This window comes from Alligator sinensis, unplaced genomic scaffold (genome assembly GCF_000455745.1).
Source record: "Alligator sinensis unplaced genomic scaffold, ASM45574v1 scaffold535_1, whole genome shotgun sequence".
NCBI classification, from domain to species: Eukaryota; Metazoa; Chordata; order Crocodylia; family Alligatoridae; genus Alligator; species Alligator sinensis.
In genome coordinates this window covers 2,105,297-2,120,601 of record NW_005842157.1, presented here as the reverse complement: position 1 = coordinate 2,120,601, position 15,305 = coordinate 2,105,297, and the positions used below count along the sequence as shown (strand labels likewise).

Here is a 15,305-nt window from a genome sequence, read left to right as displayed (position 1 = left end):
AGGCCAGAGGTTGTTTAGACCTCTGTTGCCTTCTTAAGAAATGCGTTGGGTTCGTAAGGATCCGCAGCGCTTAGAGATCTTCACGCTCTCCCTCTCGGACTCCAATTGCTTTCTCTCCAACTTGGGCGGAAACCACCCAAGCTCTTTATACGGCTAGCAAGCCAATTGCTAGCCGCCACGTGTGCATAATTTAACACAAGCCAATAATGGGGCTCAAATTAAAATACAAATGGCGGGAACTCCTTTGCACCGTGCATTTCTGAGATGCAAAAGAAATGCACCATGCAAAGAAAGCTACGAATTGGCAGGAAATTCTCCGTTGCACCGGGGTTTTCCTCTGCAGCAGAAAACTCCACTGTGCAAAGAAGCTGCAATTTAGCGGGAACATAATTTAGCAGTGCCGAAGCGCACACAAAACAAAAACTCACAACTTTGGGTTGTGACAGTACTCATGGGGTTCTGTATGAAAAAATAGAGTTCTGTAAGGGTTTTTTTGTGGGAAATTGTTGTATGTTGTTTAAGGGTGTAATATTTAGTTTTATGATTTTGACATATTGTTGTTTTGCAATATGAAATCTTGATAAAACAAAGATGCTCAGTATGTGAAGCTTTGTAAGTGTCAAGCAATGTGTGTGTTTAATAAAATTTGTAATAAAAAAGGTTCCCTAGCCCACTAGCCTGTCTTTGTGGTAGGTTCCCATCAGTCTTGTGGTGATGGGGGACTGTTTTCTCACTTTCCCCTAACTGCGCCTCAGCCTTTTGACTAGGAGCAAGCACGATTAGGAGGCATCTGAACTCCAAGGCTTCCAGTCCTGGGGCTTCCGCATAGGATACCCCCCAAAAAAGTTCCCATCAGCATATTTGCCTAATGGAGGCGGTGTGTTTTATAGTCATGCTCGCAGTGGTGGCTGCATTTAAGATAGTGTAATTAGTGAGATTTCCTTGTAAACGGTTATAAGATGAGGGGCTTTTCCCCCCATACCAATTGGGGAGAAAGCATCCAAGTAAATACAGTCATTTATTTGAAAACAAAATGCACATCAAAAATTATATTGCTGGCTCCATTTGAGAAGTGTGTAAAAGTTTGACTCCCATGTTTAAACTCAAATTGCTATAGCGGTGTTATATTTTACCCAGTTCATTGAAAGGCATCACAAATTTCTTAAATAGAGTCCACATCCTAAGCTCTCATGGTTGAGTGGACTAATAGTCCACTTACTCTAGCTCTTCCACAAATTACTTCCATTTGTGCTAAGAACAGATTCCTCTAACTACGGTAAGCTTCACATAACTGCATGCTGTATGCCCAGACTATTACTTTTCATTGCTAATATTAATAGTTCGGTCCCACTTCGGCTGACACTTAGAAACTCCGCACACTCTCAACTAAAAGCTAGATTTCCTACACATGAAACACATTGCACACTGCACAAAATGCTGCTTTTATATATTTAATAGAGTATTTTAACTTGGCCTCCATTGTAGTCAGTGTGTTTAGAATTTCTCTCAATAGCTTTCTGTTAGCTAAGTGTTGAGTATGATGTGGGTACTATCAAATATCTCTCAGTATTTCCACATAAATTTCAGTGCAGTTTATCTGTTTGCAAGCACTATCTCTTTACCCTTTTCCTCAATTCTTTAGGATCACTGACATGCCAATATAGCTTTAGGATCCCCTCCCCCAATATATCTTACCAACAGCTGCAGAACAGCTGCAATTATGTTCTTGAACCACTAGCCTCCTATGGCTGAAGCATGTGTATACTTGCAGCTGTCGCTGCTGTCTACTATGTGTTTTTCTGTCATTTTTTGTTTTGTGACTGGGATTTTAGTTCATTAATATCAGTAGACATATTATATCAAAAACCCAAACTTGAATTCTGATGCTGTGATAGTCAATATAACTTTTAAATTATTCAAAAACATATTAAGTACTGCTTCCCACAGCACTAGAGAGACCTCAAAATCCATTAATGCTAAAGTTAATTGCTTACGTCTATATAATATATTGAATAAATATATTCAATGTTCTGTTACCAAACTTTTTAGGTACTTATATTTTGAAAACATTGGCTTTGCTCACAGTCAGTGCTAGTTTTACATTGGTGTGTAATGCACATCACTATCCTCATGTCTTGATGCATGTTGCTTTCATTAGTGCTTGAAACCAAGTAAATAAAGGGGCTGATGTTTATGATTGAGCCTCTGCTTCTTTTGCTGTATTCTTTTTGGACTAAAACTCTTTGGCTGTTTTGTGGGTTTTCCATGTTGCTGACATGGCTGGAAATATAAAAGCACCTTGTTCTATTTTACAACTTCAAATGTCACTGAAGGTTCTCTTTACTTGTATTGGCTGCTGTTCCAGGCATGTACCTGAGACCTCAGTTTCTAATCTGTGATTCTTGGGGGTAGGGATGGGTTTTGGTAGCCTGTTGCTCTCAGTCGTGAGCTTTGAACTGTGAAAGAAATGGGGAAAATATCTCTGTTTATGTTTACTGGGAAGCTGGCCAAGCAGACGTGGGAAGAAAAGGCCTTTGTAGAAATTTTGAAATGGGTAGATAAAGATTTTTTTTTTCAATTTTAGTTTCTGGCGAAGCAAAAGCAAAATTACTTTTACTAGATGCTCAAAGTTATACAGTTTGCTGAATAATTCTGTTCTATTTCTTACTTTAGATGGAGCCAATCTTTTTGGCATGCATGCCACAAATTAGCCCTGTCCCCTCCTGGAGAGCCACTCTGATCCTCCTACCCCTACTTGATTAGCTTCCTTCCCTGTTCTCCCTGTTGCATCTGCTGCACTGCTTGTTGCTGCTTGTCCTGTCTGCTGCTGTTACCTGTCTGCTCCCCAGTCTGCTGCATGCCACATTCAAAGGCTGCCAATACCACAGGCTGGCCACCCTGTACAACTCTAACAAAGTTTCCTTTGGCCAGGAATGGTACAATAATGAGCGTAAAACCCACAAAAGCCTGACAGGCTGCTGTACTTGGGCTGTTTTAGAAATTCTGCTATAAATCTTGAGTGAGTAAATAACCTTTCCTTTCTTTTCAGTGGCAATGCGTAGAGGGTGCACATGCACGCCCTGTGCATGGCGGTACACCCCCTGCAAAAAGGCCCCACTGACACTGTCGGTGGCGCCTGCGGGCAGTCTGCGATCACCCCCGGACGCCACAGCCAGCAGCACCTGTGGGTGGTCGCCGACCCCTGCTTGGCACTCGCCATCCCCACCCTCTGCCGCCGACAGTGCCGGTGGCATCTGCAGGAGCTCCCTGCTCGCCACTGCCAGGCACCTGCTGCCACCGGCGCAGCCGTGCCCCCCCCCCAGCCACCAGGGGCACGTGCTGTTCATGTTCCTTTTACATGTCCTTCTGTGGCAGTATTTAGCGGAATTCACAAACTCATTGGCATCAGTCAGGGCTGTGCCATGAGCACTTCTGCTATGACCTCAAACTTGCTTCCTCTGGAATACCAACTGTGCACCTTAGCACCTGCACCATCCCAGCCCCCAGTAAATGACCAAACACATTTGCTGAGGGCAAAAAAACCCAGTAATTCATATTCAGTTAGATTAATTAAATCTAAGTACCTGAAGTGTCTGCAGTTAGATTATTGTGTCCACTGTGTAATATTTTAACAGTGGGGAAAATAATTCCCTCTTGCTTGCATGAACGTGTGCTTTATATGTCACCAATAATGCACAGCTTACATATTTCTTAGATTTATAAAAGCAAAGAAGAGGGTACATATTAAATGCATTATGGACATTGCTTAAAAGTGGGATCAAAAAGTAGCACAGTATATAGTTAAATATAATCCACTACCAACAAACCAGGCAGCTCACATTTGACTCTCCCTCTCTTTGCTCCCATTTAGCAGTTCTTCATCTCTTTTAGTTACTCCCCCATTCCAGATATTTTGGGGGAAGAAATGGGGAGGAAAATGATCTTTGTCATATACCCTGGAGATCATCAGATTCTAGCAGTTCTTGACCTAGCTAGGAACAAATTTCAAAGCTGTGGGGTTGGCACAAAGAAAGTTAGGCAAACTATCCCTTCTCATATGTTCTGAGTGGCACTTCAGCTCAATTCAAACTCTCAAAACCCTGCCGAGGCACTTACGTGATTTTTCAGTATTGTACATGTGCGTGCATGTATAATAATTACATTGTATTGATTCAGCATTAAACAGCATTTTTAATATATAGATATAGATCTATAAATAGATTTTCATGCTTTAACATTTCTGGCTGTTTAATGCTAAATCGATACTGCGTAAGCCAGCCCTATTAAATTGTTGTAATAATATCCCTAAAAAATATTGCACCCCTTTAAATAAATTTGAAGACAGACTTGGATAAATCTGTTTAGTTTACTCTCATCTTCTCAACCCATCACTAGAGGTACTACTTTTTTTTTTAAAAGACTAGATGTGTTTTTTTTTGTTGGAAGAGAGGGGAACAGTTTTACTTTTTAATAATTGACTTCTTGCTTAAAAGTCACTGGAGCAATCAGTCTCTTGTATGAGGGACTTCAGTCTTTCCTCATCTTTTTCTTAGAAAATTTTCACCAAAAAAAATGATTTACCAGTATCTTATAAATCCTGTTTATAAGTCTTTCAGGCCCTTTCAGTTTGAACCTAATCTTCAATGGATTCTCTCAGCTTTGGAAGTTCATCCTTCACTTTTGGATAACTATCTTCTTGTTAGACATCACTTTAGCAAAATGAATGAATGAAAATAAAGCAAGTAGTAAAGATTGATATTTTACTATAGAATTTTCCTTCACCCAGAATTTCTACCAAAGATTCAGTAATATCTGTAATAGTAATTATTATTCAGTAAGATCTGCAGTCTTATCTACTTATTTACTTCAGATGTAAAATATCTCTTTTTAGTCCAAAATAAGTTTATTTTTGCTTCCTTTGTATCTATAAATAACCATTCCTTAAAGATTGTAGCTTGTAAAGTCAATCAGTAAGGTTCTTAATTCCACTTAATGGTGTGTTTGTAATAGTCCCATAATAATAGTTGCATTTATTTTTGTTCAGAAATGTATAAACATGATTAGGAACTAATCTGTTGATGTTAACAAAGTAGCTTGCCTGCCTATTTTATTTTATTTTTTAAATGTTTATCGTGTAGCTTTTTTAAGATTTAGTTATGGGTATCAGGTTTGGTTTGGTTTGGTTTGGTTTTCTTTCCTTCCAACCAGTTGAAAGAGGACTATATCTAGTAGGTTCTTCATTTCAAGTCCTTACATATCATGCATCTGATGTTAATGTGGTTTGTCATTGCAAAAACACAACTGTTTGCATCACCTATTGGCCAGAGGACTCTTATGAATATATTTACAATATATTGTTAAATATTTATGAAAGGTGACCTGTTTTTCATTTAAAATAACTATTATAAACCTCACTGGAATTAGTAATGTCACTATACAAGCATGTTTAGACCTGTTGTTATACATTGCCTTAGCTTCTTTGCTCTCACATTCTGTGTTCTGAGTGATTTTCATTTTGAAACTTTCAATATCATTACCTCAGGTCTCAAACAATTCCCCCAGTTGGCATAATGGATTGCATATATAAGGTGTAATTACATAGGTGAGGAAATGGGGAGCTGGGGAACCTGCAGATTTGAAAAGTTATTTGTTTGTTATGGGAAGATTATTCTGCTGCTCTAAAAATAACTAGAATTTCCAGTATTAATGGTACTGTTTTAAGAATTATATTGTCATACTGTATGATGGTAACAATTCCGAGCATGTTACTATGAGATTACAATTCAGTTGTACAAAACTGAGAAGTTTTAAAAATTGCTTTATAAGAATAACTTGTAAAATCTGTTTGTTTTTTTTTCCTTTTTTTCTTTGCTTTTGCTTTTTCTTTTTCTTTCTCTACTGCTTCATCTGAAGTCTCCTACCAAATGGTTTTGGAAACTGGTTCCTGTAAGTTTGCCCAACTGCTTCACTTTGATCAAATAGCTTAATTTGAGAATGGCTTTGTCCATGTCACGCTGATATAATCATTCATTCCATTTATCCTGATTAGATTTCATTACAGTGGATTGCTGTTCAAAGAGAACATATAGTTTAGAATCCAGTTTTACAAGGTAATTTGGGGGGAACAATGTAAGGTATGTTGTTAGATCTCAGAAATTATTTGGGAAACTGTGCACCTGATGTGGATATGTTTTATATCTTAGGGTGTAGTAGGCTGCCTCCTCAAACTTTAGCTCAGCATATAAAGCATTTTTACTCTAGTGGGTTAGTCTTCCTTGTTCATGGGTAAACTTCCATTTAGTACGTGCTGTAGCCATCCCTGGAAGGGAAAACACACTTTTTTATTGTTGTTAGGAAGTTGCACTAGAACTTTTCAGACCTTCATTAACAACATGCAGTTGCCACATACTCCATTTGCTCTAGTTTAGCTCAGTTTTCTATTAAATATATGTATTTAGGGTGGCAAAAGATGATCATACATATACATTATCTCGGAAAAATTCTATAGTTTAGTTTAAAAGAGTCTGCACTTAATACCTCAGTCAGTTTCTCTTCTGCCTCTTCTGAAGATGATTGTCATTTTCCTTTATTATATGATGGTAGCTTGCACCTAAAGTGTGTGCAGTTAGATTGTGTCCGCTTGACTGTCATATTTTAACAGTAGGGGGAAATAAGCCCTTCCTGCTTGCATGAATATGTTCTTTATATGTGAACTAAATCTTGAAGTATTCAAGTAAATGCAATATCAGACACCTAATTTTGTTCTGAAGAGGTTACTTCTGAAGTAAGTTCAAAGAGGTACTTATAATCTACCTTCAGTCCAAAGATTACCCTGTAGCACACTACCGGTCCCTCAGATGGCTTTTTATGTTAGTTAGAAGATTGTGTGTGTGTTTATGAGAATAAAAAAATGAGCTGGGCAGCTGCTTCACAAATTCTGTTTCTAGTGGATCCAACTCAAATCCAGAAGAATCTTTCAGCTGCATGCAATTTCACTGTACTCTTCACTTCCTTTATTGTGATCTACATCTATTGAAACAGAGAATGTGTAGTCTGGATAGAATAGTATCTTTTCAGTTTTGTTTGAAAATTGAGAGGGCCATATGACCAAGAAAGGAAAGAAAAAGACAGTCCTGTGTGGTCACCACCAGACTACAAAAATAAAATACATTTCCTTTCATGTTACATATTGTACTTTAAACAAGAGTAGTAGTAAAAGAACAATAAAGTATTTATTTACTGATGATCTTCCCACAGTATATGAGGGTTTGTCATTACTACATTGTTATCTTGAACTATGACTTGAGTTTTACCTTTTAACTTTATTGTTGTAAGTACTCAAAAAATTGAAGCTCAAGTTAAGTGATTTAAATTCATGTTAGCTGTTCTGTCAGGAGCACAGGTTGAAGCTGAAGGGCTACAGATTAAAGCTTTTAATTCAGCAGGGGAATTGCTACAAATAATCAACTGCTAATACAATCAGTCTGTTAATGTCATAATTCTGTGCAGCTAGCAGGTTACTATCATTCACTAGGCCAGGTCAAGTAGAGTAACTTGAATGTGACAACTTTTAATTACAGTAATGAATACAAGTCCCTAGAAATGTTGTACACATTCAGTGCTGTTATTAAACGCAGTGCTGTAACAGTTATGTGATTAAACATACTATATGCCTGTTAATGTGTACTTTATCATTATGGTCATGTTAATTGCCACATTTTGCAAAAGCCTTTATAAAAGTTCTTCAAAATTTCAACATAGCATAGAATCATAGAAAAGATAGGGATGGAAGGGGCCACTGGAGGTGACCCTGTCCAACCCTCTGCTCAAGGCAGACTCCTCCATATTCAAACTATTCTACAAAATTCCTTATCTAACCTATTGCTAAATCTACACAGTCAACCCAACTACCAGGCACGTTGCCCAAAAACAGCTAAATAACCCTAACCTGCCGGAATCGGTGTACTTTCATTGCAAGTTTTCTTAAAACACACTCAAAAGATCCAAGGAAGAGGGCTGTTTTCTCTGTTTGAAGAAGGAAAAATCCCCACAGTATGTACCAGTGTGATCATGAAGTAAAATTCCTTTGTGATCCAAAATGTGGTGATTAGGCTAGCCAGGAACCTCCAGACTTAATCCCAGCAGGAGCATTGGCACACCCTGGTCAAAAAACTCCCAATTTGGCTACAGCCAACACCAAATGTTTTTCTGAGGAGGGAAGGGGGGTAAGAAACAGCCTGAAACCTGTAGCAACAAGAATGGAAAAAAATCCTTCCTGACAGGCATGTGGCAACCAGGAAATCCTAGAAGCATGGGAAGAAACCAGCCACTCTCCATTCTGGTATTCAACCTGAAGACAGTAAACATAACTTTATATATCACACTCTCTAATTCAGGGGTATGCAAAATATGGCCCACAGGCTGGATCCAGCCCACCAACTGCTTGGATCCAGCCTGTGGTTGCATCTGCGGCACTGCATGTGGGACCGAGCCCCACCCTCCTCCACTGGAGCAGTCTCTGCCTGCTGGCCCAGGCCCCATCCAGTGTGTGCAGTTTCCAGTCGTTAGGCTTTTCCTGGTGCTACTCTGGTCCCCTTGCCTGCAGCAGGATCTGCCCAGCTGAGCATGGTCCTCCCCAATATCTACCTCTTCTGCAGCTCAGAGTTTTTCTCATCTCCCAGTGATTTTAGGGGAGAAGTGGGTGTTCCCGTACTTCCAACAGTTGCTCTCCAGGCATAGATAGCTACTCCTAGTTCATATATGACTAATACTCATGCAGCCTCTTATTAAAAACCTCCAATGATGGTGATTCTACAACTTCATTAGGCAGTAGGCCCGTGCGAAGCTTTGGTAGCCGATTTGATTCTGAGGAGATTTGGAAGCCGAATCTCCGAATCCAGATCGAATCGGGAGACCCACTAAAAGCTCTGAATTGAATCAGAAGCCTTCAAATTGATTTGGGGAGATTTGGAAGGCTTGCAGCAAACAGAAACTGAGAAGAGAGGGGGCATGGGGTGACCATGGGCATGAATAGGCACTCTGGGAGCGGTCGATCGGGTGGTATTCAGTCTCAGTAACTTGTCTCTGGCTTTGATTATCTCAGACCAGAGACTTTGTTGCACTGACAGTAGAGTTCAAGGAGCTCCTGGTGCTGGTATTGATTTCTTCCTTTCATCAGTGTGCGGTTTGTAGGTGTTAATCACAGCTCGTTACCTTTTTATCACAGCAGGCCCAGTCATAGGCAGGTAAGTTTCTTTTAATCGGGTTGGGGAAGGAGGGGGGAGGCAGATCGAGAGTGGCATAAGGGCAAGGCAAATCATTCACTCCTGCCCCTCTCCCTCCTGCATTGTGGGGATTGCCCTACAACCTAGCCCAGCCAGGACCCCGTTCACGGTGCATCGGGCCCTGGCCAGGCTGGGTTGTGGGGCATTTGGAGCCCAGTGATTCCTCCAGAGGCAGCACAGCACCAGGGAGCAAAGAGGGGTGGGGGCATGTGGGACAGTCTTTGCACAGGGCAGGCCGCAGGTGGGCTCAGCCTCTGCTCCCTGCATCTGCGCCTTGCTGTCACCGCTGCTTTGAATGTGGCATGGTGCAGTGCCTCACTGCCTAGCCTACACAGCAGCAGGACAAACATGCCACCCCCCCCACTTTCAAAGCAGTGGTGGTAGCGACACGTGGACGCAGGGAGCAGAGGCTGAGGCCATCTGCTGCCCACCCCTGCCCTGTGCAAAGCTCTGGGGCCTACGAGCCTCTCCCCCTTCGCTCCCCAGTGCTGTGCCACCTCTGGAGGAGCTGCTGGGCTCTCGTTGCCCCTCGACCCAGCTTGGCCAGGCCCTGATTCACCATGAATGGGGACCCGACTGGTGCGGGTTGTGAGGCAATTAGAGCCCAGCAGCTCCTCCAGGGCATAGTGCAGGAGAGACGAGAAGGGGGAATGTCCCCACCCTCCCCCAGCTCCCCTGCGGTGTGCGCACTGGCAGAAGCTGCCTGCCCATGTTGCTGGAGGAGCCGCCAGGCTCCAAATGGGGCCCTGGCTAGGCCAGATCATGGGACAATCAGAGCCCAGCGGCTCCTCCAGAGGTGGTGCAGCACTGGGGAGCCAAGCAGCAGCAGCGAGCCACGGACACAAGAAGCAGAGGCTGAGCCCAGCTCCGAATCTCTGAATTGGTGCCGAATCTCCGAATCTGAATCAGGACAGTGATTCGAATCACCAAATCGAATTACTGTCCCTCTGAATTGGCCGAATCCGAATCCAAATTGAATACTTGCTGCTTCGCGCAGGCCTACTAGCCTGTTTCACTGCCTCACTGTTCTAACAGTGAAGAAGTTTTTCTTGATTGCAGTAAAACAGGTTTAGATTGGATATTTCAAGCCATTGATTTGTGTCCTGCTCTCTGCAGCAACAGAGAAATACCTTCATGTTTTTGAAGATTGCCTTCATGTCCCTTAATCACTCTTTCAGCAAACTGAACACGACTGTTTCTTTCAACCTTTCATCATACAGCTTGCCTTCCAAGCCCTCTATCATGTGCCACCTGCCTGTGGACCCTCAAGTTACATTACGGCCACTTAGAGAGGGACACTGATGTTCCAAAAGGAAGTCCATCACATTTTCACCAAAGTCTTATGATCACAAAATACAGCCTTCAGTATTAAAGTGTGGCATGAGGAAATTCTTAGAGCTCCAATAAGTAGCCTTCCAACTCCACCTAGGTATATATATAAAAATAAATGTATATAAATATCAATATGCACCCATACGCATACCACATGTATATGTGTGTAATGCATACACGAGTGTGTCTGCTTGCGCAAACACAGAATTAGGTCAAGCCTCATAATTAGTTTTGAGAGGTGAAGAGAGAATATACATGTCCTGCACCATTTGTACATTTACAAGTCAGTAAGTCATATCAAGAAATTAGAACACATGAGAAAATGTATTTTTACTCCTTCATCTGTCTCCCCAGAGCATGGTGAGAAGAGACATGAAGAACAATTAATAGCAATTTAGAGCCAAAGAAAAAACTTTCAAATGTATTGAATGCAGATTGATACCATCTTGAAACTCAGCATTAATGATCTCCAGACATGTTGAATTGTTTTCAAGACATTTCTTTTGTAGCAGTCTTTATTTTTGTAATATTGACCATGATTATTTCATAAATGTACTGTTGTATGGACAGAGAAATAATGAAAATGATTAAATGCAGATTTTTTTTGTCTGTAAACTTGCCAGTAAGTCTGTTATAAGTGAAGCACATATTAGGCCATATCTTTATGTGGTATAACTCAGTAAAGTCAATTGACTTGCAAATTACTAGGTTGAGTTACACCAGCTAATGATGTAGTCCAATATGTTCCACATGTAACTAATTATTTCAATACTTACTAAACTGAATAAAACTATTGATAGGTTATTCTCCTTAAAGGTGTTACATGGATTGTCTGGTTTCAGTGGACACATCTACACATGACACTGTCACTGTAGTGACGTGCTACAGCAACATAGATTGTTGCTATGGCAACATAGCATCAGCAGGCACAAACCGTGATGCCAACACTACATCACCATAGCAATGAGGTACCTCACTATAGTGTGTGACTACAGTGACGCATCTGCTCAAAATAACCATGCGTCACTGGGACAGCGCAGTAACTGCTGTTACTGCACTGTCATTTAGTACTTCCTAAAGCAAATACCAAATGATGGCCCACTAACAACTGCCTCATGGGGGCCATGTAGATGCATCCAGGGTGAACTAGCTTATTCATAACCTGCAAGACTTTTTAAGAGGTTAGTTTTGAAATAAGTTTTTAATATTAGCTTTTTAGGCTTATTTTCTTTTAATCTATTTACATTTTACCTGTTTGTTTGTCATCAATATTAATCTACAGAAAGTAACCACTGACAGTGGTGGGTGACTGCTGTACAGTGTTTTCATTAAAAGAACATAGAACTCAGTACAAATCCGTTTTCACATATGTTTCTGAGCCTGTTTCTATTTTAATCACTTCTTTCTATGTGGTAGGCTCGTTACAGGAAGGAGCAAACACTGCTTAAGCAGCTGCCCTGCATTCCATTGGTAGAAAATCTGCTGAAGGATGGTACAGATGGTTGTGCTTTAGCAGCCCTGATCCATTTCTACTGCCCTGATATTGTCAAACTGGAGGGTGAGTATGTATGATAGATGTCTCTGCTGTTAAATTAATGTCAGTACAAGTTGAAATTAGCTTTTTCTATTCAGTAAAAAGTGTAAATGGTGCTGTTAAGAAACAATTTCTTAAGTGTCAAATTTCTATATTTTAAATGTAATACTTTTATTATTACTAGCACATCACCTGAAAATGGAAATTTATGAAGATGATTAAAGAGCTGCCTCTGTGGATTAACCCAGTATTGGGAGCCCATGCCTCAATGTCATGAACATTGGAACAGTCTAGAAAAGGAGGACAGTTGAAAGGAAATAAATCTATTCTTATGAGACAAAACAAATCACAAATGTAGATTTAAAGGGCTAAAATCCCAATTGCCCTCACTTTTTCAATTCTTACTTCTGTATTACTTTGTTAACCAACTTGATAGTTAGTTGCATTATTCAGACTACATTTTGTATTCACTGTATAGTACATCTATACTATACAACACCACGTGGTTCCTACATTTGCTTATCCACGGTGATGAGCTGCTTTCTGCTACTCATTGCCTGATTCAGATTATATGTTCATGTTGGCAGAATCTAGATTTAAGCTGTATGCTTCATACAATACTGAGGTGGCTTGACATCTGCTCATCCTTTGTCATGGCTTCTCCATGAACTACTTGACCTTTGGGAGTAGTCCTGCACCAGGAATCAGAAAGACCCAGGAATTGGCACATTGATTTGACACTTTCATAGATGCTAGGGCCAGAAGGGACCTCACCAAATCATCGAGTCTGACTCCTGTCCAGCCTTGTCTTAAAGACCTGCATGGTAGGAGAGAGCACCACCTCCCTTGGAAGTCCATTCCAAATTTTGGCCACCCTTACCATGAAGAAGGTCTTCCTGATATCTAGCCTAAATCTGCTCTCTGTCAGTTTGTGACCATTGTTCCTTGTTACCCCAAGAAGTGCCCTGGTGAACAGAGCATCTCCGATCCCTTGCTGTGTCCCCCTAATGAATTTGTAGGTGGCCACAGGATCACCTCTCAGCTTTCTCTTACGAAGGCTGAAGAGGTCCAGGTCCCTCAGTGTTTCCTCTTGTCCTGTAAGCCCCTAACCATATGAGTGGCCCTCCTCTGGACCCTCTCGAGTCTATCAACATCCTTCTTGAAGTGTGGCACCCAAAACTGAATGCGGTACTCCAACTGTGGTGTGACCAATGCCGCATAGAGGGGAAGTATCGCCTCCTTGGATCTATTTGTCATGCATCTGCTGATGCATGATAAAGTGCGGTTAGCTTTGCTGATGACTTTGTCACACTGATGACTCATGTTCGTCTTGGAGTCCACTATGACTCTCAAGATCCCTTTCTGCTTCTGTGCTGCTAGGAGGATCACTTCCCAGCCAGTAGATGTGCTGGATAGTTTTCCGATCTGAAGTCATGAAATCTCCATGTAGAACTATTTTCTAGAAAGTCATCAGTATCACAGGCATTCAATCTTAAGAAAGAATTTGCTTGCATAAAGTCGGTTGTCTTGGGCTCAGGAAATGGATAAAAAAGTGTTTTGGGAAACAAATGTCAGATTGAGTAATCTGATACTGCTGCATTCTGTTCCCAGTTTACAGAAAGGTTGAACACAGGGTTCTGTTATACCCAATTATACTTGAACCTTTGCCTCCCAGGATAATGCCTGCTGCCCTTGTAATATTTGAAAACAGACCAAAATTTAGAATATTTGATTGATAGATTTTTCTTGTATGGTTTGGTGTCAGGATTCTATGCATGCTTTCCCCGCATTTTCCTTTGATTTTTTTCAATGTAGTAAAGCAAGAAAAGGGCTCATGCTGTTAAAATACTAACTTAGACTTCAGTTTTGTCATTTGAATCTCCAAGGTATGTGTGACATCACATACACCAAAAACTTTGTTTTGTGTGCATGCATAAAGGTCTTTCACATAACGGAGTCAGAGGGACTCAGTTACTACTGTGAGCACTATTAAAAAATAAAATAAAAAGACTAAAAATATTAATTCCTCCCCTGGTCTTATATAATCTGTTGGTATGATTCTTGGGACACATTATATTTTGATCTTGATTGTCCACATGAGATGCAATGGGCCATTTTGGAAATGAGAATGTCAACTAGCTAAAAGGAACACTAAATTGAAAGGTTGTAACAAATGGGGAAAGAGCAGAAACATCTAATGTTTAGGTTAGTTCATTTGTGTTATTGAATACTTATTTTCTTAATTACGTTTTAATTTAAATGAAAGTCTAGATTTGCTTTGAGGAGCCTGGCATACAGGATTGGAAGCGTACCTCCTGGGGTATCGACATTGGCAATGCATTGTCAATCTTGAGATTATCTGTGCACCCGCTGGAAGTGCCAGCCATGAAACTGGAAGTGCTGGCAGAAGTGCACTTCTGGTTTTGCTGCTGGCTTGGCGATCAGCCTTTGAGAGACTCTTCCCCACAGGTCAGCAATCGGCCATGGGGGGAAACCCCCCAGTTGGCAATTTGGTGCTCCCCCCCCAGACTCAGGAGGCACCAGTCGCCCACGGTTAATGAATTTGGTCTCTTGTTACCACAGATGACCATCTTGTATAACTAGGGACCACTGTAATTCAGGCTCCAGTAGTGAGGAAAGCAAGCTCCCTATGGGCTCTCTGAAACCAATTTCAGATGTTTTTCAGGGTGGGTTCTCCCACACCTCTGGCTGAGGGAACCTGCCATGGGGCTACCATCTGTATGAAGAGTACCTGCAGGAAACTGCTTCACTTGGTCCATGGGAGAAATTTTCTTTGCTACATAGGGCATCTTCACACTGCTCTTGCTCATTCTTTTAGCTTGCACCATGCAAAATACTGAAATAATAGAATCAGAGAAATTTAGGGTTGGAAGGGACCTCAGGAGTTTATCTAGTCTAACCCCTGCTCAAAGCAGAACAAGCCCCAACTATAGCATCCCACCCAAGGCTTTGCCTAGCTGGCTGGATATGGGGTGAGTAGGATGAAGCTGGGAGGTGGGGGATAGAGGGTCCACTCCTGCCAGGTGCCTGCCTCCACAGCTGGGTGTGGAACAAGGGCTTCCCCCAGCCTGATACAGGGTCTCCTGAGTCCTACTTTGTTCTGCTGCTGTGTGGGAGAGGAGAGGATTTTCCCC

The 15,305-nt window shown here is 41.3% G+C and overlaps 1 protein-coding gene across 5 annotated transcripts in view; it reads left to right on the top strand.

Annotated features, from left to right (window-relative positions):
* The window catches only part of CAMSAP2 (calmodulin regulated spectrin associated protein family member 2), a 92,715-nt gene that overhangs the window by 14,530 nt on the left and 62,880 nt on the right, over nt 1-15,305 (top strand). For 2 of the 5 annotated variants that reach the window (XM_025206485.1, XM_025206484.1), the window contains exons 3-4: nt 5,914-5,946; nt 12,033-12,174. In XM_025206485.1, coding sequence (XP_025062270.1) covers nt 5,914-5,946; nt 12,033-12,174 — 175 coding nt within the window. Of the gene's footprint in view, nt 1-5,913; nt 5,947-11,137; nt 11,798-12,032; nt 12,175-15,305 lie in introns of those variants that run through there. The other 3 variants (XM_025206487.1, XM_025206486.1, XM_025206488.1) reach the window with 2 other exon arrangements.